At 40.6% G+C, this 26,155-nt stretch overlaps 1 protein-coding gene across 3 annotated transcripts in view; it reads right to left on the minus strand.

Annotated features, from left to right (window-relative positions):
• The window catches only part of SASH1 (SAM and SH3 domain containing 1), a 215,238-nt gene that overhangs the window by 57,703 nt on the left and 131,380 nt on the right, over positions 1-26,155 (minus strand). For all 3 annotated transcript variants that reach the window (XM_065630373.1, XM_065630372.1, XM_065630371.1), the window contains exons 3-4: positions 4,031-4,081; positions 3,860-3,909 (exon numbers count right to left, since the gene is read on the minus strand). In XM_065630373.1, coding sequence (XP_065486445.1) covers positions 3,860-3,909; positions 4,031-4,081 — 101 coding nt within the window. The remainder of the gene's footprint in view (positions 1-3,859; positions 3,910-4,030; positions 4,082-26,155) is intronic.

Consider the following 26,155-nt stretch of genomic DNA (forward strand, 5'->3'; position numbering starts at 1 on the left):
TGGTATGGGGACAAAGAAGCAACAGTAACTGCTAAGAACACATTTACTGCATATTTGTTACACTGGTGATTCTTCTAGCAAAATCAGAAGTCATTGTGTCTATAGGAACACCTGCAATTCTAGGGAGATTTCCGTTTAAAATAACATCACTGTTAAAGATGCTGTTGCCACCTTGCTGAAGGCACACTGAGAATCTGAAAAGTTATGCCAGCACCACAACTGACATCAAGACTGCAGTTTAAAAGATGTAAATCTTGGAAAGGGCAAAGGGAAATGAAATGTATTATTCAGAGAAGAAAGCTACAAACATTTAATTCCATGTTGCATTATTTGTGGAATATTACATGACTCAGAAGCCTGCCCAACTGTTTCAATTTACAGAAGGAACACCAGCATAGCCAAAAAATCACAGTAATTGTGAGGCAAGGCTTGAACAAACATGACTTTGTTTTCTGTTGTTTATGGATAGCTTTTCAGGCCACATCAGTACCCTTGCTGTTATTCACATAGATCTCAGAGGCCTTTGCTACAGTGAAGATTTTTTTCTCTTTGTCAGAATCAATCAAATGAAAACCATTTCTGGTTTCATGCATGGTGCAGGTTCTTATGTGCAGTCTTTTTTTGTAGCTTCATCTAATTACTAGGAACAGTGTTGTCAGCAATGGAGGAAGGTAGCATTGCCTCAAATGCCTTTTGGAGGGACAATGACTTGAAGTTACAAGGAACTCTGCCTCCAGCCTCATTTAACCCCTTTTGCCTGCCTCCAGGCACTACAGCTGCTCTTCTGTGTAACAGCACATCACCCACAGCACAGATACTTGTTGAGCAACTTGCTGGACTGAGGGCACTGACTAATTTCACACTGGCTTTGAACAGACAGTAACAATAATGACCTGGGCAGCAGGATTAGTAAGACACAAAGCAAGACCAAATGCACATCGCTTGTCCACACAACTGGGATTTTTTCCTACCACAGAGCACCAAGGCTAATCTGTTTTCAGTGTGGTGTACAGTGGAGCCAGTCAGGCTCCCTCTTCAGTTGAGCACTACCGAAAAGGAAAACCAAACCAGGTTAAAACAAGCATAGCTTCTTCCAGACTCCCTCAAAGCCTCTTTCTGTCTGGACTCTCTCAACTCTGGCAAATTAAACAAGTATCCAGGTATGTTATTTTAAAACTTTAGACCCTGGTAGCATTAAGCTGTGGGGTGTGCAGGCAGCAGCACTGGGCGAGGGAGCTGCGAAGAATGGCCACTCGCTCTCTCCTCCCCATCCCAGCATGGGTTTGTCCTTGGGACTGCTGCTACTTTCTGAAGTAACCTGCTCAGAACACCAGAGAAGAAACAACTTGCCTCACTTCTTGCTGGGAAAACATTTGTGTTTTCAGTATGTAGAAATAAAACTTTTTCTTGGGCAAACTTTTACTTGGGCTGTGGGAGAGTAGTCACAACAACAGATTTCTCAGCTCCTGAAAATCTGGATGGCTATTTTGGGACAAATCTTTCCTTTTGCTCCCAAATCTCTTTGTGAACATGAGAAACCAATGGACATCTGCATCAAGTTTCAGGTTTGGCAAACTGGAGTCTTCTCACAACAAAAGGAGTTCTGTAAAAGGTTTATCCCAAATCTATCATGCGCCATGAAGGGGCCACAAAAGCAGAGTCCCCAAAGGAAAAACCTTTCCTGCCTCTCACAGGATGCCTACGCAACAAATTCAGTTGAAAGCCATAACATAAACAGAGAAACAAAACAAACAAACAAACAAACAAATCCCTCTAGGGCTGCCATCCTCCCCCAAAAAACATCAAGCTCAAAATGTTAGTAGCAAGCACCGACATATCAGATGACCTTGAAGTGGTTGCTTTCCTGCAGATCAATTTTATAAACTCTGCCTCCCTGGAAGAGGCATTTCTGCATCAATTCAGCCCTCTGAGCTACAGGGACAAAACCAGCATTGATGTGGCAAGCTGTCACTAATAGGCCCAGGCCTATATAATTTTGGTTTTGAATAATTTGCATGGTATCGATTAGATAGCATTTATTATTTTCAACACCTTGCCCAATTAGTCTGCATCACACTGCCTTGTATCTTGCAAATATTTGACACAACGTGTCCCATGTCAGTTTCGCGTATCCAATCAGGTTTATCACGCATGCCCTTCAGCTGACAAATCCTCAAACAGGACACTTCCATTCCTGAAAGGTCCACAAAAATCACAGGTCTCTTCCATACGAACTAAAATAATGAGGTTAATTTCCTTCCAGTGAGGTAAATGAGCTCTTTCAGAGTCTCTCAGAAGAGGTTTTTGTAGATACTGTCTTCTCACTCAAGTTATTTGGGGTACAACACCTACACATTTTAGGAAGCTGGCTAGAACTTGTAAGAGGAGTTTATTCCCACTTGTGTGCTATCCTCCTGTGAGATCTTTACTTCATTATTACCCGAGATGGGATGATGATATTTACCCATGGGGAAAGTGCCTTGAGACTTAGAGAAAAATATTATAAGATAACTTTGGAGGCTTACTTCCCAGATTGCAGTTCTCACAATGTTCCCATCCACTTGGCACTTCTGGTTTTATTATAATGTCACCCAGGGATGTATCATTGAAGAAAACTTTTCAATGTTTCAGAATCTGAAGCATCACTTTTAAACTCTCAGCCTTCTAGGCTTTCTCTGTTAATAGCATGTAACATGGTGGCAGTGATGGTACCCAAGGTAAAATTCACCTTATCTGTCTTATGCTGTTTTGAAAATTAGCATCTACCTGAACCAAACCATCACTGCTTTCTCTGAGCAATTAAGAGAGACAAGGCACCTCTAAAAGACAATTTATCACTTTCTGAGATCTTTAGCATGAATCAGCTTTCATATGATTCCACAGGAAGCCCCTAAGCAGCTGTTCCCTACTGTGCACTGGACTTCTATGTGGCCGGAGCTCAGGTGAGCCCCACACGCTGCCCCCACCACAGCTCCCCATGGGACTGACACTCCTCCTACTGACTAGGAGAGGAAGGTTGTAAGAAATTGGCACCCTTGCTATTACAGTCCACTGTTGAATCACTAGAAGATATTAAAATGTGGGACTGTAAAACCTTACAAAAGCACATCACATTACAACTGGATTCCACATACTCCTGAATCAGTCCAGCTGGCACTGCCCCACAAAGTGCAGGCAATTGGAGATACAGTGTCAGTTGTCTTCACGCACTGCTGCACGTTACCCTTCAGCAGGAATCCAAGATCTTGGGATCAAAGGAAGGAGGTGCAGAAAACAAGCAACACATTGCAGCAGGAGGTGACAGTAAACAGAAACCCTCCCAGTCCTCACAGAAAGGCTTTTTTTCAGGACTACTAAAATTAAAGATCCTTTTAGCTTGGTTTTAAATACTTTATTCCCTTGGCATCCTCTTCAAAAGCACAGTTACAAACCCAGGAGTGCACAGGAAAAGGAAAGTGGTTTAAGCGTGTAACTCTCCTTTTCCCTCACCTATCTCTTTCTGGCCGCATTTAGGCCTAGTCACAGAAAGTTATTTTTTAAGCAGGTTTAATTCGCAAATAATGTGAAATCAGTGATGTTCCTCAAAATGACTACCAGTTGTACTGGTGTATGCACATCTCGAGTGCTCACAGAGGACAGAAAGAGATAATCCTCCTTTGATCTAAAAAAACCCAACCAAAACAATAAAAGCCCAAAAGACAACAAGAGAAGAAGCAGGTCCCAAAATGGGTTTCATTAATAGCACCTGGGTCTGAAATCTTGAAACACCAATACAACCTAAAATGAATTTACTCTAAGGAAAAAGAAAACATGCCGAATTCCCCCTCCCTCCTTTCTCACCTCCTGTGCCTTCACTTACTTTCTTTCAGCATCGGGTGTTGACGCGGTGCTGCTGAGACCAAGTGACTCCTGCAAGGGAAAACACATAGCAGTGAGAGCAGACACAAGAGTAGCCTTTGCCTAATTTATACAGAATATCAAATTACAGAACAAACAAACAAACATGGATGATCAAAGTCAAAGCGCTAACCTCAATCTGGGATCGCAACTGTAGAGATGTGGGGCTGGCATCAGGTTTGTCCTAAAACAGAACAGATGTCAGGTTAATGAAATAGCCAAATACTACAAAGAAGAAATCTGAAGGAGAGAAAAATGGAAGAAGAAACAGGGTAACAGAACCTAAGACCACCTCAAAACAGTTCAAATGCGAAACATTAATCTCTCCAGAAGGAACCACCTTCAGGATAAATTCTGAAATACTCCTGTAAAACAACTAATTCCAGCCTTATCACTGGAGAACACAGAAGAAGGTAAAATTGCCAGACAAAAGTGATTCAAAAATAAAATAGAAAGAGGAACATGTTATTTTCACTAGATCATCACACAATTTGTTAGACAAGTTCAAGCCAAATTTCCCAAAATTTACCTTCAGAAAGAATATAGAGGGAAAATCTGGCATTAAAAGAGCATTCTCTAAGCTAAAAATACTGAGAGGATTCAGATACATTTCAACAAGGCCTGTTTCTCAAACAGAAATTCATCAACAGGTCAGAATTCAAATCACCTTCCTTCAAACGTCTAGGATACGACCATCTACTTCAAGACTTGGTCATCTGGGCTCTCTTTGCAGTTGATGGAGTGAGACTGGAACTCCTATAGAACAACTCGTCTGATGGGCTTCAGCTGCCTCAAGTTAGATGAGGCAAGTCCCACTGGTGGTATTTAATGTAAGATTGCAAGCCAGCTGCCTAAAAGGCACCTGCTATTAACAAAGCATCTAGCTGAAGTCAGTGGGAAAACTCCAATTAAAATGGAGGAAGAAATTATAGTTGTCAGTACTGAGAACTACACTTTGCTGGTTGATCTCTATGTGAAACAATGGGAGAACCTACTTATGGCTATTTTATTCTCAGCCAGTCCTACCCCTAGTGAAGTTACGGCAAAGTGAGTACTGTAACCAACAGGCCACCATAGCTGAGTAAGCAACCACAGTAGTATACACGTTCCAAAAAACAATAAAAAAAGAATGTGGATTTATTTCTTAATACTGGAGGTATTTTTGTTCATGCATTCCTCAGCCTACATGTAAATCTCTTATCTCTGTGGAATTGTACTTCCTATGCCCTTTGTTTGCAGAAAGGGTGACAAAATGTTCTTAAGATTTAATTAAATAAAAATTTTTTTTTTTAAAAAAAAAAAAGAAAACCAGATACAACTTTCTGGAAATGCAGCCTTTTAACACTGAACAGGAAATTACCACTGACTGCCATGAAGCAGTGCTGGATTAGCCCCCCTCAGAAAGTCTGCAAGCTGTAGAGCAGAGAGGAGCCTGCTCTGCTGGCACAGGACCCAGTCAGCTCGCGCTGCTGGCCACAGCAGCCAGGAGGCCACAGGATGGCCCATGGCTATGTGCTTGCTTGTAAACAGGGCTAACACAGGGTCATTGCCCAATGCGGGGATTTTGCCTGACCGTGCATGGTGTACATGTCTGCTTTTGCAGATTTTCTATCGCATAAAGGGAACTGAAGTCCCGAAGTGGAAGTCGGTATGAAAAGGCGACCATGTTCACTTACTGACACATCCATCAGGACTCTAGTCGAGCAGAAGCTGGACTGAGCCCAGGGAAATTCCACACATGTTCACAGACCAGGAAAGCTAAATTAGCTATTTGGCACCAGGCATCCCTCTCTTTCTCCATTACCTCTGTCAAAATGGAATCTGAGAAAGTTTTGCATCTGGGAAAGACTGCAGGCACATCACTGTGAATCTTCCTCGCGCGCTCTCCCACCCCTGCCTAGCAGTCCGCAAGGAGGGAGGGAAAGACAAGCCCAGTGCTCAAAATGCTTCCCATTCAGGAGCACCTCTGATTTGTCCACACAGTGCTGCACATATGAAATAAAGTAGCATTTTATCAGCTATCTCATCTTATAGTTTCGCATAGCCAGTCAGGAGAATCCAGTCTGGCCCCAATAGGCTTTAGATCCCAACTTTCTGATTCTTTATGTGTTGTCTTAAAAAGCTTTTTTTTTGTTTTGTTTTGGTTTTGGTTTTTGTTTTTAATATGCTAGTTTTTGTAAACTATCATTTACAAGATGCTATCTGGGTTCCCAAGTCTTTACGGAAGTCTTTTGCTCGAGCAGTTGCTCATGAAGTTGTAGTCTGATATTGGAATTAGATGGAAAGTTACTACTTTCAGCCTAAAACTATTCAGCTGAATAGCACACTGCACCCCATGTAACAAAATCCTAAAAAAGCTGACTGTATTTGTTTTCTTTTTTCTTATTTACTGTCGAGCCCACCCTGATAGAACAGGAGCAGCTTGAAAGGATCAAGACAGAAGCAAGGATGACTCTCTCTCCTCAAAAGCTCTACATTGCAATGCTGGAATGCAAAACACCTGATAGTCCTGTACTGTTGTGATTAATACACCTACCTGCCTTTCCATCAGAATGATATTCTTCCTATTGCTATTAGACAAGAAACCAAAAGAAAATACTTAAGAAAATACAACTCTTGACTGAACTTCTGGCATAGATCTGTAACAAAGATCACAGAACTTTTATGAGCCTCAAGCAATTTGATTTATTTAGGTTAAAATCCATTAAACCTCACATTAAAATCCAGAGGTTGTGTTGACTTTGATCCAGCAGAATCAGGGCCTTCTTTATATCAAGGGCTAATTCTAGAAGGCTGAAAAAATGTTGTATCATTGGCATGCTCTCAAGCATGCTATAACATCTTTTAAAAAATATTTTCACAGATCAGTTTCATGAAAATACATCTTTCACTCTACTGAACCATATCTTAAAAATCATACAGAGGAGAGCTTGGGTTTATACAAACAGCCACTGCAGTAACAGACATCCCTAGCCTGCATTTCCAGAACTCTGCTCTAGATGAAGCAGCCGTCAGAGTGATAGGTATTCTAGCAGCCTGCTGCCCCAGAGAACTGCCCTCCACGTGTAACCACAAAGCTTGACTGAGGTGTACCAGGCATTCACGCCACCTAAACACTATGTAGTGTTGGTGAAAGAAAGCCAGTGATCTGAGAAAGTACCCAAGTGCAGATTGCTTAAGCTACCTAATTAAATCCAGTGTTTCCTGGAAGTGTCTGATTTACTTGCATGGTTTCAAAATTTAAGGGGCCTTGCCTGAGTTGCCCGTCCTGTACCCAGACACTGTTGGTGTATATTGCACACGTCCAATACACTGTTAAATCACAGCAACTAAGATCTAAATATTCTGGAGAAACAGAGATACTCATAAATAGTATCCAACCTCTAGGGAACACATAAGAGGGAAGGCAAACAGTGGCTTAGCAGCAGCTTGTCCAGCTCCCCTCGAGGCCCAAGGTTAGTGCAGCACAGAATATCAAATACTGATAACAGAGCCAGAGGGAACTGTTCAAAATTAGTAACGCCAACACCCTGTAGAGTGAAGCCCACTGAATATAAACTAGGGATTCCTCCATCAAGTCACCTACGGCCGACTTAAAACAAAGTCAACTTGCAGAAACGTTTTGTTCTCCCAGCTTTGACACCATATTCTTATCAGTCCTATTTCCTTCCTGTCTCCTTCACCCAAAGCCAATGCCATCAAGATGACGGCTGCAGGAGAAGGCCCTAAGGTCCTGGTTGAAGCTGAGATCCAGCAGCTTGAGGAAAGGAAGGCTCAGGGCACCATGCTGCCCAGGTAGGTACTGCCTGGTATCACCCACCCTTCTGCACTGCGGAGCCAAACTGGTGAGGCTTGGGAGTTCGGGTGCAGAAGCGTGAATCGGCAAAGTGCTTTTTACAAATCTCTCATTTTGAAAGAAAACAGCGGTTGTAAGCTTAGCCAGCAGGATTTGTGGCTTACACTTCAAGCCTTCAGTTGTTCACCTCAGGGCTCAAGAAAAAAACTTCCTTCACGGGTAGCTTTTCTGCTTACTTTGTACACTGGGTGATTTATGTGATCATTTGGATACATTTTCCTTTCAAATTATTGCAGACTTCTAAATATTGTGATTTTGGTTTTATGTACTACTTTCCTTGTAAAAATCTTGAAAACAGTTGTTATAATCACTTATGAGCAAAGTCTGAAAAACGCATATGGGAAGAAAGTACAAAGCACAAAATACACAGGGAAAAGGCTGGAAACCCATTTCCTGACTGGAATAGCAGGTTTTGAATTCATGAGGGACTTTTCCTCCTGTGATAACTTCAGTTCAGTTGTTCCATTTGTAATGGAACAGATAAGGGACATCTCTGCCTATCTGAAGGCATTGCTGTTCTGCTCCTGAAATACACAAGCATGGTACAGAAAAGCATCCAAAAGGAAACCTGATAACTGAGGGTAAGGCTCACACATTCTAAGGGGAATGAGCATATTTTAATTAGCTAAACATTAAGCTTCATCTATGCTCCAAACCACAACTTAGTTTAGGAAATTATATTAATTGAATAAATCCATTCTAATTTGAAATTCATGAACCTCTTCACAGTTTCTGCCACAGGAGCTATATCCATTTGAATCATAAATTTAAACACTCCTCTGCAGATCCCCAGACAGGATTAATCTCACTGTGCAGACAGCAACTGTGCAAAGTGGGACTCAGATGAGTGCTGGGAAAATAGTGTGGCATAAGCAGTGGAAAAGGAGACGGCTAAAATGCTCACAAATTTATAAATTATTTTATGAAACCATGTCAGCAAGCTGTAAACAACACACCTACAGCAGAAAACTTACATGAGAAAATTCTGACAGTCTTGTCTCACAAATACTTCCCCTGCTTGCTCCAAATGTGCACTGCATGTTCTAGTCTAGCTTCTGAAATAATTAAAGCTACATCTGAAAGATAGCCAGAGCACTGAAGGTCCCTAAGAGCTTGTTCTACTCTGAAAGCAATCGTTCTGCTCAGAGTCCTCCACCACACACCATATTTCAGCCTCTGCAGAGGTTCTGGAGAAGGCAAAGGAAAGCCCCTGCGCAGAGACAGCACAAGTACCCAGGTGTGTAAAGAAAATTGCCTACAAGACACTAACTATAGGTCACAGGTCAGAATAAAGAAACAGAAAAGACTTATCCCTCTGGCAACCACCTCAGCAAGTGTTTGAGGGAATTAACTGGCTCAGTGAGTTTCCAGTGGTACAGATTAGTAAAAGTCACATTTTGAGTCTCAAACCGCAACCTCTGGACTATCCTCGTAGCCATTCCAGTGAAGAGCGAAGGTTTTCTGCCCCATTACTCTAGCCCACGAGCGCCAGAGCTGACACATGCTAAATTATAACATCCTGCAGCAGCAGCAAAACTCTGGATCAAGGAAATGAGCTGTGCTGGTGGAATGGTTAAAAAATGAGATTTCAAACAATACATACTTCTACACATGAAATGAAAGTCCAAGCATCTCAGTGCCTCATACAGCAATGCAGACATAGGTAAACACTTAGCTTAACTACTGACGAAATGTAGCTTCAGAGAGAACACGCTGCTACAGCACTCATGCTTGCTTTTAGTATTAGGCATAGAAGAAAAATCAAGTCTCTCAGCTTGACGCAAATGCTGGAATATATCGAACGTAACACATCACGGGGGAAGTGTTTGACACTCTCCCCTCTGCCAACAATAAGAACAGAAGGGGTTTTTTTGTCCATCTCAAATACATTGCATTCAATGCTAAGGCTGGAAGCCACAGGGGCTGAAAAACATTCCGCGATGATTTTGAAAAACATAATTCATTAGCAATTACAAAGAAACTGCACATTTTGTAAAGCTCTGTAACAATGAAAAGTGATGCAGTGCTATCTCATAAATCCACTTGTAACAAATGGAGGCTGAATCCAGTGAAATTACAACAAAGACAAAAAACACCAGCAATGGGTTTCAGAGATAGAAAAGTCGATACAAGAACACAGCGTTCTACAGCAGGGAAATCAAATACCTTCTAATCAATTTTCCAAACAAGACGAAGCAAGCCCAGAACTATGGTAGCTCTCTCCGTGCTAAAAACATATTAATGTAAAGGCATATATATGCGATCAGGACACAGCAGGTCTTTGATTGATGTATTTTACACTCATTACCCAAACAGTAAAATAGCAAAGTGCTCCTGTGCTGGTATAACTGTATCTATACTAGAGCTGTTGCTGGTATGAAACAGAACTGGCAAGACCTGCCATATTTGCCTAAAACTTCTAAGGTCTGGCAGCATCAACTTTTATTGTAGACATAAGGTCAAAAAGAAATTTTGTGAGGTGAAATAATGATGGAAAACACAGCAGAAGACGCGGGTTCCCAGGAAGGACTTGAAGATAGTGAGGGAGTTTGTGGCATTGGGAAGAGCTGTGATGTTTCAGAGAGATGAAAAAAACCCCACCAACACATCAAGAATGGTTAAATGAGAAGCTCGAGAGGGCTTAGGATGTGACACAGGCGAGGGAGATGTGAGGCAGAACCCAACCGGACACTGCCCAAAGCAAGTGGCCCTTCTTGTGCAGGAGCTGACACAATGGGCTCAGGGAAGAACTGCTGCTTCCCCCAGGGAGAAGGTTTTGGCTCGTAGGACAACACCACAAGCAAGGGAGAAAATAAATGAATAAACAAACAAGCAATGGTTTGTTACAGTGTACTCTGGAGTAGGAACAGCCTGATCAGCCAAGTACAGGCTCGTTGCCCAGATGCTGGCCCTCAAGCAAGGATGGCTATGGTATCGTGTGGGTACCTCGGTTTCAGTCACCACCTGAACCGATAAACTACAATAATTAGGATGTCAGCATCTCTGTGATCCACATACCCCCGCCATCGCCCCACACCTTGCTTTCCTATAACTGCGGGGTCAGGAATTTGGTGTGGTTTTGAAATGAAGCACTCTCAGATCATCGACAGGATGGAAATAACAACAAGCAGCTCCTTGCCTTGAAAGCCATGGCAGAATATGCTAAACTTCTTTCCGAATATCAATGGACCTGATCTGTTTTTATGTGTTCTTTAAATTCAGAATACCAATTCCTCAGGGTCAGTGATGTTCTGCATTTCCCTCTGTGAAATATTTTCAGATCTTGCTGATTTTTCATTTTCATGCACACAAAGCTGAACTACATTTGTATTAAGCTTATTTGCCATTTTCCCTATTTCTTTTCAGTACTTTCAAGATCAACAAAAGATGTATTTTGTTTCTGAAAACTGGCAAAGAAAGAGAAGGGGAAACCTGGGCTAAGACCAATGCCTCCAGGAAACTTGTGCAGCCATGCTATAAATCCTTTCAAAGAGACGTACAATGGAAACACAGTCTAGCAACACGGGTCTGCCGTATGCTGTATTTGTATTGATGCTGTATTTGTGCACCTACAAACCAATATCCATGCCTCCAGCACATGAAATTTCAGATGATCTATACTGCAAATGAATAGAAGCTTTTGCGTTGAACCAATCAATACACTCAAGGCTCAGGGATTCTTCTGAAACGGGCTGTTACTGTAATACTGATGATTTTTTTACAAGTACACTCACATCATCATTTATTGTGCTAGCTAACATTTACAAACTCTACGTTGTTTTCACTTCATGTTGTGCCAAACTATAGGCTACCAATGAATTATTCAGAAGATCTACAGCAGAAAATACAAACTATGCTTGACTTAGAGTTACTAAGGCCTTGAAAACCCTGGTGAAGTACAGGAGTAGGTAAATCGAAGAACTACTCATTAAGAAATCCACAAAGAAGGTTTTTTCTTTTTTTTTTTTTGTATCACCACAGGTGCATGGGGTACCACCAATAAATTCCCTCATATCAGGGAAAAATAATAGTAGTACTTTGCATTAATTTCGTTCTGGGAAAGCAGTGATTTGTTTTACTTTGCTAGAAAGGAGACAGATAAAAAAGCTACAAAAATTATCTAGTGGAAAACAAAGGACATTTCAGTTTAAAACTTCCCTCCACTTTTTAATTATTTTTTTTCTAATTTATGTCAAGCTGATCATCTGCAATGCATTTTGTGTCAGAAACTTTCATCATCGTAGTCAGTGTAATGCATAGATTGGCTATGACAGCTAAGTTAGACAGCTCACCTCACCTCATTTACTTGAGACATCTCACATTACAGAGACTCAAAACAAAAAACAAATACATATGAAGGAGATCCATCTCTTTCTGTTGGATCCTTTAACTGTGGTGGGCAAAACCAAAATTCAGAACTCGACAGCATCATGGGCAGGGGAAGAAAAGCACCAATTCATAAGAAATCTGGCACTAACCTTGTTTCTACAACTGCTACCCTTTGGGCAGCCTGTTGCTGCTGTCAGGCCATGCTCTTCAGAGCTCATGACCTCCTCTCAGCATCATACATCTCCAGGAAAATCTGCACCTATATCCAAGTTTCCAGTTTTAAAAAGTCTGTATGTATAGAGGCGCATACACATTCTCTGTGCTTTCTTTTGAACACGAAATCAAACCTTTCAGAACAGGAGTAAAACCTTCATTTAATTAAAAGAAATCTACCAGATTTAAGACTTTGTCACACCCAGCACAGAACTTCTGAAAGTGTTAGTGCTGCTGCTCAGGAAATGGATTTTTCTTTTTAATTTTTAGAGAAGTGAAATAATCCAGTAGAAAACAGGAAAAAGAGGCATCAGAACCATGTAACAGAGTTAAGCTGGGCCAAGACTTGAAATTATCCCACATCCTCAACAAGCAGTCTGATCATGAAGCAATGCCTACATGCACATTTACTGATTTTCTCATCTTTCCATGAAGAAATTCAAACAATCTCCTGTTGCATCCTTTCATGCAAAAAAGACATATATGTCAAAACTTTAAACATTTGGGCAAAATGGATTCTTGCTTTCCAAGTGACAGTAAAACTGTATCTCTTTTTTCCTCTTTCAGAGGTTAAAAACATCAACAGTTGCAAGCTCTAAAATGCAGACATCCTGAACTCAAGTCTTTGTGGGCAGAAGCCTTGCAGCCCCAGCCCTCAATCCATCCATTCTCAGAGGTTTAGACTCAGTAGACCTTTTCTGCTGATATGGACTTTCAGTTTAATGGTTTTAATCCAGTTTAGTTCCCCCTTAGTGACTCCTATGTTCATTATTTCATGAGAAGACCCCAGTCAGAAAGCTGTAAAGACATGGGACATGCTGTGTATTTCATGACTTATAACCACGGAGGGCTAGTGGGGTTTGACCCCCATTTCAGCTGCTCTGACAGTGGAAACAGCAGGAATACAGATGAGAAAAGGTTTTGAAAAAACTTTCTATCAGACAAACTTGTGTCAGCATATGGGGGAACTGGCTCTTTGCTAACATTTTTTATTACAATAAACTCATTCTGCAAGAAATGTTTTCTTTCAGGATCCTTTTTAAGAAAAAAGTTGAAGAAGAAAAGAAACTGGTCAAAACTGGGAAAAGTTTTTATAGCCTTTTTTTTTTAATCTGACTTTTTATATCATTTAAAAAGCAGAATCAACGTCTAACTTGAAATCAAACTGGTTTTATTTACTAGGTAGGTATGCGAAACTGAACACCTGAAAATTAAGACGGATAATATGAATTCATTCCCTAGAGCTAGGCACTGAACTGGTCGCTCTCAAGCTGCATAAACGCACTCCAGGAATGCGAGGGGGCGAGGGAGAGAGACAAAGGTTGATTGGATGCTAACTTCAAAGTCTCCTAGAAAGTGAGGGAGAAATTAATTTCTTGAACTAGAGAACTGAAAACAAATTAGCCATATTAACGCAAAAAAGGATTAGCCCACAAAATGCTAGTCTGTATTTATATATCCTCCCTGCTATAACACATGCCTTTGATAAAGGGACTTTTACATTCACCATTCGCTTTTTATCTTTGAAATGAACAAACCTAGTACCAAGAATGTCTGCAGAGAAAAAAATAATTATGCTGCTGCTATGTGCTGCTTACAGAGAAAGCACCTGATCCTCAGCAAATAGCTGTCCTTCAGTAATTGCAGAAAACTCAGACCTGTGGAATCTGCAAAGAAAGCTGCCACTGCTGCTCCAAGCAAATCATCTGCAATCATCATCCACAACTATTCACCAGAGAATTAAGCGTGCTCCAGTAAAGCCTTACAAATGATTCTCTCACGTAACGTTTTCTCCCTGTGCGGTTAGACTACATACTCACAATTCAGCTGCTTAGACCATTTTATTCCTGAAGTGGTAACTACGATGAGCTCCCTCCCAAGTTCCACTTGCCAACTTCAACCTTTCTCTCCACCAGACTGTGGGTCACACTTGACTTTTAAGAAGGACACACAAAATTGGCAATGCTGAAACAAATGAAGCACAAGTGCAGAGCAGACTTGCACTCCAAGAGCCACCCACAGTTTGCTAGTGATGCAGCGTGTACAAGTAGCACATACTCTTAATTCCAGCAAAGCCTGTACAGCTTTCCACTCACTTATGCACCTTCTTATTCACCTTATCCACTCAATGCCATATTTTACTATTAAAAGAGTATTGCAGTCACAGTTAATCAAATTATGGCACTAAAAATGCTGGCATGCATTGCTTTGAATTTTTATAACTTGTCTTCTAAACATACATAAAGTGAAACAGAGCCCTCAGTGACCAGTAGCTATTTCTGTTTGGAGGTCCATTCAAAACCCAGCCCCTTTACTAACAGTGCTAAAAAGCATGCTTACACAGGCTGCACAGCAGCATGGGAGTTGGCCTTAAGTTACATGGATGTCCTGATGAACTAGGTAAAACAAGTGAATTAAGTGATTATGCCTCATCTGTACTGCTACAGAGGAAGTGCAGCCCTCCGCATGCCTTAGCAGAACTGTAAAATTAAATAATTAGAAGGAGGTTGCTTACAACTGTAAATGCAAGAAATGCCTCTGTAACCTTGGAGGCCAGCTAGAGCAACCATGCTCCACATTAAGTCCAGCTGATGTAAGGACAACACAAAGGCCAGCTTTTACTGTCTTGCTGCAGAAACGTAGGGGTTCATCATCACTCCTACTTTATAACACTAAGCCTTTGCAATCATCTTCTAAACACGTGTGTACATTGAACGGAAATAGACCAAAACCAACCAGATAAAACCCCAGGGGATAAATGAAATATTATGAGAAATGAAATAACAAGACTAGAAGCAACAAAGAAAATGTTGACAGCTGGGATGCAAGTGTAGCAAGAGAAATACCGAAGCAGACTGTACACTGCAATCCTCAAGGTTAAGTAATGTTGAGCCAGACCTCATCCTGGAGACAGATAAAATAGCTGGAACAAAGAACCATCAGCAAAACCATTAAAAACCCAACCAACTGCACAAACCCCTCAAACAGAAAGGTAGTAACAAAAGTACAAAAGAATCATAAGACCCACAAACATCTAGTAAATCAGACCTACAAGTCCAAAGACCCCAGTGGCTCTTAATGACATTGCAATACTGTCATGAGTGATAACTACTCCCAATTTCAGTCTAAACCAAATGGCATCAAAAGATTTGGGCTGGTAAACATCTATTGAAGTCAAATAATTTCAGTTAATAATTTGCTGCCAAGCACTTTCAGTGCTATTTTGTCATTCCTGGCAAGCCCAGGGAGCAGGCGTGCTGCAAGCTGCTGGCCTGCAACAAGCCAAGGGTTTGCAGCGGGAAGAGAACGTGCTGCATCTTGTCTCCTCTTCCCGCTAGCAAGCATAAATTACACATGCAAAACCCAGTGAACGAATGACCAAGCACCTTGTCTTTGCAAATGTCTTTGTGTAAGCCTTATGACTCAGTCTGCTGGTAGGCCCTCCAACTAAATTAATTTACCGTGGTAAGGAAAACCCGAGCAAAGTAAAATTTAAGCTGTACAAACACCTGCAAGAGTTTCTAAATGTCTGGGTTTTGCAGCCAAGACCTGCTTGTTTGGGCAGGTGCTGCCACTGTTATGGGAGTGTCCATGCAACAAATTCCTTTGCTCAACTCTCTTCAGAAGGGAAAGCTGCCCTGGATTCTTGGAAACAAATCTGCTCTAATCATGACAGCAACAAAACGTCTTGACCGAAAGCTTCATTTAGGCTCCCCTCAGGACCTTCGTGGGGTTTTGTTGTTGGTGGTGGTTTTTTTGTTTGTTTGTGGTTTTGATTGTTTTTTGGTTTGTTTTTTTTGGTTTGGTGGTGGTGGTGGTGGTGGTTCCCTCCCGCCCAGGTTATGGCCCTAACAGATTTTAGTTACAACAACTGGAGGCTCTCATCAGTGCACACACCATTTATTTGAAAGTTTTCCTTGTTTCAGATTCAGTTCTAATACAAACTGCTCCCCCTAACACTTCTTGTCTCTTTTTCAAGGTTATGTGCATTCTGTGAATAAGTGTGTGTCAATGGATACAGAGAGGGTTTTCAATTACACAAAATTTTGTTTAAAACAAGTGAAATAAAAATAGTACATTAGTAAATGTAGTTGAAACTACATAACAGTCTTCCATATGCTACTCTAGGCTTTCACAGATACCAACAGGTTGCACTATACAAATTAGATCAAGTGTACTGCAACATGCCCAGGGTGCTACTTATAAAGAAACTATAGCTTTGTGTACTTCAACTGGCTTTCAAACCAGAAAGAGATGCAGAGTGCAGTTCATCAGCATCAAGTTATCTTCCCTGTCCTTCTAGTCTGCTCTTCATTTAGCTTAAACTATGACCATTCTTTCATATATATATATATATATATTTAATATAATATTTCAGAGAAATTGAGGGGTTAGGACAACAAAGTACTGAAGCACATGCCTGGCAACAGTATTCATGTTTAAACTTTGGAATGTTTTTTGCATGCCTTACTAGACGGACTCCTGATCCCACAGGACAGGGTACAAGCAGTAAGTGGAGGAGTTAGTTAACAATACGGGATATCTTCATTTTTCATAGAGAGGAATGGCAGTTCCCGTAGAAACTGCAGCTTTCAATGTTTCACCGTGCATAAGCTGCAGTTGCTACACAATTAAACATGCCCTTAGAGGACAGACAGACCTTTTTAAATTTGGAAAAAGACTAAATCACTCACTGCCCAAGCATATCCAGAGGCTGCTCTGTGACAGTTCATCGAATCACATGAGGAAAGAAGACAAGACAGTGGAAACCGATCAGTGCTAAGAAAGAGCAGGAGCTGCAGCGATGACAGGAAGATTACCTGAAGCCAGTTTCGTTATCTGCCATTCCTCATAAATGCAGGCAAATCCTCACACCCAGGTATGCTCCCCATGCACTGAAACTCTGTGAGGGCTCCTATGACTGCTAAATTGCAAAGGCAAATGCAAGAGAATTCCTTAGACATCAGAGACCTACTGGTAATCTGCACATCTGAAAAGAAGCTCCAAATCTTGATGAAACTGCCATGCCAAAACCAGATCAATTTCTGATTTGAAGCAGAGCTTCAGGGAAGAAAAAAAAAATCCCTGAAAATCAATCCACCAACTGTTTGCTGTTAACTTTTTCCAAAGTACATGACGACACTAGATCAGATATGTTATACTTGTGTTCATAACTGACTTCATCTCCTCCTTGTGCTTCCGTGTCCTTGACAAGTACCCAATTCTAGCTCCCTATAAAAAATGCATGGCAAATGTATATACTGCAATAGAGGCCTGTTTTCAAATAGCTTGCTAGAACTTCAAAATGCCAAAATTTAAGCTTAAAGAAGCTGAGAGCATTGACTTGACATGATATTTATCTTTACTTTTTCTAAACAATAACTAAATTGCCTCCCAGCTGTCAGTTTGAATTTAGGAAATATTAATTACATAAACTCAATTATTAGCCTTTTATATTAACAGTTTTGTTTGCTCACTCCTTCAGTACCATTCAGATCTAATTAAGAAACAACTTTAACAACACAACATCGGACGTTTCAGAAAGCATGGACTGAATGGATTCTGACAATGCTTCTGCAGCTGCCCCCCTTGACAAGGCCTTGAAGTGCTGCAAGGATTCAAAATGCTGCTACTGTTGTTTAGGTACTAAAATGTGTGGTTATCTCAGTAGATCACTCCCACTCTTGTCCCTTTGCTGCCTATGCAAATTATCTGCTGTAAAAACTCTTCTTCATGGCCTTTGCCTATTTGCTACTAAATTAATCTGTTTTCTTTGCACGTCCTTGGCTTCTCTAGCACTGGCAAATGCTCGTCTTTCATACCATCCCTTTCTATCACTTCAAGTCTCAGTGTTAGAAGACAAAAAGACATTTTTGCAGTTTACTGAAACGGGAAAAATGTTAGCTGGTCAGAATGAATTATCTGTTCACTTTAATATCTTTAAAATCCGTTTCTTGGTAGCTATAAATGTGCTTGTAATCATTATTTTCAACAAGTTTGAAAATAATGAAACTGTTTTGGCTAGCAGTCCGTGTAAAACAGGAGGAGTTACAGAAAGACCGCTGCAGTTTTAGAGGCTGGCATGTAAGGCTCATTTGAGCCTGTTTCTCTCTTTCCAACTACATCTCCCAACTCTCTAATTCTGGGCGTATTGCAAGCCATAAATTTTGATGTCCTCCACACCAGGGAAAGGGGAAGTAGAAGCCTTCAAAGAGGAAAAAAGTCTCCTCGAGAGTTTTCTTCTGCATATTTTGCACTTTGTACTGCCTCCAGCGAAGTATTTGCTTTTTAGAGCTGTTTTTACTATCCACTGTCCTAGTTCCTGCGGGACCTACTCCCAGGAGATTTTTCCACAGCTACGCACTTAGAGAAGTGATGTATGTGGTGACCATGAAACACACAATGCACTGTTTTTCCCAGGAAGAGAAAAACTAAACCAAAGCCTACTCAGCCTTGATGCTACGTCTCCCACCAGAAGAGCCACTGGGTTCACGTCTGTCATACCGCTTTGAACTCTTATTCATACTGCTGAGGAGCACATCAGCAGTTCCACAGGCAAAACTGGGAAGAGCATGGTGTGAGGGCCAGAACAGGGTGCAAAGCCCAAACACATAGGAGGCTACAGCAGAAGATGGTGCTCCTTGTGGGGAAACAGCTTGAGACAAAATCAGCAGCACAGTGCTGATGTATCTGTAGATGACACTTGACATGACTCAGACTGCCGTGGTCTTCCAATGGACAGCACGGTTCCTCACACATACTGCTCCTCCAGCGATAAACTAGCTCAATGCAGCATGGAGTGACACTGGCAATTTCATCCAGCAAAAACATAAAGGAAAAAAACAATACTCTTCGTTATTTTCATGTGCTCTGGCTGCAAATACTCTGAACAAGCTTCTCTAGGATTTAGGAGCCTGAACTGGAATGACTTAGGCTGTCACATCAAAAAAAGTAAAAAGTAGCTATTACCGCTGCCTGTTCTGCCTCAAATTGCCAAAAATCATTAATAACATGCCTCCTACAGTGCCCAAAGACAACCCAGAGAATCATTTGTTACAAAGACAAAAAGCATGTCCTCTGGGGGTGAGAACTCGACCAAAAAACCCTAAAGTCACCACAAACACCACATGGAAACTAAAGTGTTTCCCTTCTCACCTTCTGTGAATGGCATTCCAAAAACAGTAAGAGAGAAATCTAGACATTAAAAATACTCAGTCCCTCTTCCAGTTCTGCTACTGGCTTTCTATATTATCTCAAGGGAGTTACTTAGACCCTTTGTGTCTCAATAGATTTGTCTGGAAACAAGAATTCTTACCTATTGTACTTCATGGTTTTGTCAAAGTTTTTGTGAAGCTGCTTGAACACCTCAGGAAAGACACATGGAGGTATAAATAACTGGAATTACAGCATGCATCTCCTTTCCTGGGTACCTTGTGTTTGCAGCTGATGGCCATCAACACATGCAGTCTCAACCCAGGCCATAGTGCACAGCCAGCTGTCCAAAGAGGACTCTGCTCCTGCGACCACCCCATTGCCAAAACCAGCCTTAAATACCATCAACGAGACCATCGCCTCAGAAAACAACCACTGACTGTCTCCCACCCAGTCCCAGACAAACCTCCCTCTCCATATTCTTATAGGGATGTGTATATGGTGTTTCTGCCTGTGTATTTCTTTTAGACAACTAGATTTTAATTAGACTTGGTCACTAAAGGCAGGGGTAGCCATCTCTAGGGGTCCAAGAAAGCAGAAAGAAAAAACACAAAGAGGAGCTATTTTACAAATAGCCTTAGTGAAAGCAAAGCTGGCAAAAGCCCCAGAATGCAGAGAAAGCCTTGTTGAGTGTTTTAACTAGTTCACCCTACCTGATGTAGCTGCATGGCTATTGTCAGGTCGTTAATTTTTAGAGTAAATAATGATTTTGAAAAAATACATGGCGGGAAACAAAAGAGTATAACTGCTTTTTTTATGACAATCCGATTCCCTGAAAACTCATTCTTCTCAATTTGCCCTGCTTTATTAAAAGCATGCGTGCCAAGTTGAGATAACATCTCTTACTGTTATAATTTTGCTCTACACAGAAATTCATGATTTGCTCTTTGTCAACTCTGGCTCTGATTCTGGGTGCGCACACACACGCAGCCCTGCAGACTTCGTGGACTGTGACTATACTTCCACCACTCGCATAAAAAACCCAGCTGAATTACCCAACTTCATTTTCTTCCTCAAACTCCTCTTGTTCTGAAAAAACATTTAGTAATTGCACTCTGAAAGCAGAGTTTGAGGAGAATGTGCCAGGAGTTAGCACTGTGTCCCTAATTAAACCAACATATCTATGGCCTCCGTAAATTCCCTCTATAGCCATAATGTAATTGTTTCTATATGCCAATTTCACAGTATACGCAAGTGTTTTCGTATTATTAGCACTTCCTTGCCGACTACTTACGATAAGGTCCTCATCTAGCAATGCAAAGGAGACTAGACCTCTGTCTGCCACGTATTATTCAGAAAAGGGAACCATCCACAGGGAGCCTTCTGCACCTCAAGAAAAATATCTCCTGACTGAACAAGAATATTACCTTTTCCAGATTATTTAAAGGAACAGCATTACAAATACACTTTTTTCCCCTCCTGTTCTTCTGGCCTAGCACCCCTTAAGCAGAATGTCCTTAATTTCTTTTCAACTCCTTCGAATGCTAATTTATGTTTCTTTGGTCATTATTGCTTTCTGCACTTGGAAAGCCTTTTACATATATCTAAATGAATGTCCTGTAATTTTCATCAACTTGAGAGAATGCACATTGCTACATTCAGCACTTAGAAGCTTACTTTATTTTCTCGCAATTCTGAGAAAATTTGTCTTGGCAAATGAAAATCCAGAAATGGTCCCCAGCCAGCTGTCAAGAAAATGCAGACACCAAAAGCAGCAGAACATCCTGTGTGGCAAACACCAGGAACACCCGTTTGCTCTCTTATTTCTCAGTGTCACTGAAGAGGCATCATTTGTCATTAGTCAAATCCGGTCACTGTCCCACCACACACTGGATCCACACCCAATCCAGAGTCGACAGGTGCCAGATCAAAACCAAATACGTCCAAAAAATTATTTAACTTTCGTATGCCTCTGTTTAACCATCTCTAAAATGGACATTTTAGCATTCACTGTTGCGCAATGCACAGGTGCAAATCATATGTAACAATAATGTGTCTGCACCTACAGTAATGCCATGGCACAATGGAAATAACTCCTCACAGCACTGTAGATGCAGCCTGTCCTCTTCAGGGCAGGCATCGCCCACTACCTGAAAATGTGTTTTCAGAAAGACATATCATGATGTTGGTGAAGGCCAGAAGGTATTTTACATGATACGCCCTTGCACATCTAAAATTATTTTTTACAGACAAATCAAGTGTGCACTGCAGAATTCTCCTTTCCTGCATGGTTTTAAACTTTTTTTAATGAAGAACGGTATTTCCCACTGAAAGGGGATAGCGAGTTGGGGTGGGGGGGAGGTGGATGTGGAAGGGCTGGGGCAAAACATCAAAGTAATTACAGCAGGAGGGTTTGTGAATAGGGTACTATTTCATATTAATGAAACCAGATCGCAAAATAGTCTGCGAGAGGAAGTGGCAAACATCTATATTAAAAACGATAGTTTTCTCCATCGTAAGACATACTCAGGGTATTGGTTTTGAAACAATAAAAACTACATCAGGATTTTAGAATACAATTCCATAGAACAACAGACTGTCCGACAATGGAGAACAAGATACACAAATTATTTTGTTTCACAAAGCGATTATATAATTGTAAATCTATGCAATATAGTTTGTCATTTGATTTCAAAGTCATCAGGCACAGAAGACAGACAACTATGTTTAGTTTGTAAACCCTCCAAGAAAATTTAAAAACATATACAAACTAGCAGGTATTAATATTACATAAAATTGAGAAAAAATAATAAATACATATTTTTACAGTTCAGTTCTATCACAAGGAAGGTTGGATGGCAGTCATGTTACTGCCTGAATTGACCTTTTGCTTTTTCTTTACTGTAGCAAGCAATAAATAAGGCCTTCAGGGTTCAAGATCAAGTAATTCATTAGTAAATTTATGGAAGGCTCCACTACAGAAATTAATAAATAGTGACTAAAGAAGGCATTATGAATAAAACAACTTCATAATACTGGTAACTCCACTTGAGAGGATGGCAAAAATTTTCTACATAGTAAGTATATACCAAATCAATCCAAGGAATACATTTTGCATTGAATAAACTATTTAACATTTTGCACATGACCTCAGTGTTGAGACAGGTGAAGTTCTCTCCAATCTTTTTGCAAGGTCACATGTAAATACGGGGGCTTCTCTGGACCCTTCACTGTCACTCCTACTTACAGACTGACCCTTTCCTACAAACATCCACAGTGGCATTTGCTTTTCAGAAGGAACTGAAGAAAATATCTGCATCAATTAAGACGACTAAGGGAGCACATAATGGGACTGTTCAATTAAAATCTGCCACTCTAGAACCTTGCCTAATTTTTGCTAAGGCTAGTATGATCTACATAAATACACACAAATGTATTTTTTATATATACACGCACATACACATATTAGATCGATAAATATATGCTTGATCTCTGCTGGTAGATCAAAAGAGAAAGGTGCAAAGAGAGACTGTTGTCTGCTTCTGTTACCAAGGAGCAAAGGGCTGGAAGGTACTGTCACTATCCATTATACAGACAAAGGTTGTTTTCATACAAGGCTCCATTCTAGAAAAACAAACATGTCAATCCGCCACCACTGCTAGCGAAATAACTGATGAAAAAGCAGGTTATTCTGGCCTAATGTTTGGAAATCAGATGCTGGTCAATATGGAGAACTGAGAGGTACTGCTTTTAAACAAAATTACCCAGACAAAGAGTTGCAGGGTGGGGAACATCTAGAGAGCTAGCGGGTTGGCAGAAAAGGATGTAGGGATTACTGTGAATCATAAACTAAGTATGAGTCTTAGTGTCATGCTGTCACATAGAGAACCACCATTGTATTACAAATATAAACAAGCTAATGGTGCTACCAACCCTTCTGCTCTACTCAGTCCACCTAAGACCTCAGATGCAATCATATGCTCAGTTTTTAGTATGGTTGTTCAAAAAAGAGGCAGTAAATTAATCAGAGTTCAGAAAAAGAAACAATGACATTTGTGAATGGTCTTAAAAAAGGTGGTGTTGGAAATTAGCACTGTTTAACCTGAAGGGAGGAAAAAAGGGGGTGGCGGGGTGGGGAGGAGAAAACATATTGCCCTTCATAAATATTAAAAAAATGTTGCTGTAAAGAAGAACATTTTTGGCATCCATGGAAGACAGCAAAAGTTAAAGACAGATGCCTGTAAGACACCAATAAAACCACTCAGTGGTAAGGACTACGCACACTAAATAGTTTGCCTATGGAGACAATTTTAAGGACATGTCAGATCAACATCTGTCAGGAATGATAAGCAGAGCTGAATCTGTCTTGGGGCAAAGGATGCACCAGGTGATTCCTTGAAATTATAAAATGAAGCTGAGGTAAATTACATGAAGTACAACAGTATTAAAAAATAGAGACTGAGGCAGCAGAAAACTTAAAAGAATATGTTTGGTAACCCATCTTCGACCACAACAAAAAAAAAAATCACATCTTGCTATAATTGTGTTTCACTTCTGGTTCATATATTTCACACATAAATACAAAGAGGATTTCCACTCCTCCATTTGCAATAACAGGCAACTTTATCCCAGAGCAGGTGTTGCAACCTCAGTCTGGTGCGGCTGAGATGCAAACTGCTTACTGCGATGTCTAATCCAAAACTGAGAGAAGCTAAATATACCAGCTTAACTGTCCGTTTGTTTTGTGGTTGAAGAGACATTTTACATTTGCATCGTTCTCAACTCATCAGTCTCAAGGGTTTTTGCACAGATTTCTGATCTTTTACATTCCTTCTATTGCTATTCTGCAGAAATAGCATAGCTGCTTTCACAAAGGTCCTGCTCTCCATGAGATAAAATGCAACTCAAGGAGGTAAGTATGAGAAAGAATAAGGAATGCAGAAGTGGGGAGGAAAAGTACAGTGCAGGAGGCAATCTAGGAAAAGAGAAAAAGTATGTGGGACAGGTGAATGGAGAAAGGTTGTTGCATGGACTCTTCTACTATGAGTACTGAAGAGAGAAAAGGTTGTGAAGCTTTGAAAAGATGAGTAGGTGGAGTGAAATGAGGAAGGCGGGAGGACACAGACTGAGCCTCTGAGGGAAGGGATGGAAGAGGAAGATGATGAACACCCTTGAGAATAAAGATGGTGTCACAGATAGAGAGTTATTACAGATAAAAGATGGAGGATCCTCCCGTGGCTTTGAGCCTCCTGTAACAAGGCAATACAGAGGCACTATCTGAGCTATCACTGAAGGACAGACATGTTAATTCTGGAACAACACAGCTTCCTCATGTATTTTATCCTACACCCACTCTGGGAAAGAAGCTGACAAATCCAGTGTTGGTAATCAAAAACGTTCATCTACCCCTCAGCAGCTCTGTAATAGCACAGGGAATAAAAGTCTTATGCTCAAACCCAGAGACAGAAACCATTATAGCAGTATAAATGCCTAACACGATGCATCCTCCATTTTGAACGTATCTTGCCACTCAATATAACTGCATCCAAGTCACTCTGAGCTGCTGGTAACAAAAGGGGTACAAAGATTGACATGCTTGTGTTTCAATAAACTTTTTCTTTTGGTGAACCCCCTTTCTGTAGGCTTATAAATTCTTACTCAAAAGGGTTTACCATGTTCTGAAGGTAACGAACCAGGTTAGGTAAGAGTTCCAACTTCTGCCAGCCTTGCTCACCTATCAGTCCTCAGATCAGCAACAGCAGCTACTGACACCAGGATAAGCAGCATGATTGACACCATGTAAAGTTAATTTTCTTAGTATGATACCTAAGATTAATTTTTCCACACCATTCTTATGGATACTAAACTCCACCAAAGCTGGAGACATGGACAGTCCTTAAAAATTTCACTTTTAATGAAAACTTATTATTTATTAAATTTACTTTAAATCCTTATGAGTTGCACTTGTTCTCAAGAAGCCTCAATTTCACTTTCATTCTACTTTTCTGACAGCTGAAAAAACAATTTGTATGAGACAACCTTCTAGCTTTCCAAACCTCCTTTGGTGTTTCTATTAGTTGCTAAATGAAATGTGCCATTTCCCTCCTGCTAAAGAGATGAGACAAGACACAGCTTATCTTCTAGCATTCCATTTTGGGTGGGCTTGGGGTATGAATAATGCAAAACGATATGTGCTACGGGGTCAGCACTTCTGTGTTGCAAGTGTTACATTACCCAAAGCATTGCCACAATAGAATATGTGTTCATATAGAAAAGGAATCACATGAACGTTGCCACCAAATTTCTAGGTTTTACTCATCGATAGTTAAATTTCAAGGTGTCCCCCAGGTAACAGAGATGAACTGGAAGGAATTGCATTAGCAGTAAGGAACCGAATAGCCCTGTCTTATGTATAAGATTAAATTCAGATTATTTTTTAAAAAGAAAATTTTTAGGCCTCAGGTCCTGGCTGCGACCTCATACAGAAAATACTGTACTCCTGTTTTTAAGTCTGCTAGAGGGTGAAAAAGGACTGTGGTCATAAAATGATAAAGGGAAATAATGTCACAACAACAACAATAACAAACCAAACAAACAATCCCAACCAAACAACAAAAAATCTACACCCCAAACATCATGAAAAAAATAAAATTCAAGAACACTAGCTTTTTTCAGAGATTCCATAAGCTTATAGGCAGAGATTTGAAA

This window comes from Caloenas nicobarica, chromosome 3, assembly GCF_036013445.1.
Source record: "Caloenas nicobarica isolate bCalNic1 chromosome 3, bCalNic1.hap1, whole genome shotgun sequence".
Classification (NCBI taxonomy): domain Eukaryota; kingdom Metazoa; phylum Chordata; class Aves; order Columbiformes; family Columbidae; genus Caloenas; species Caloenas nicobarica.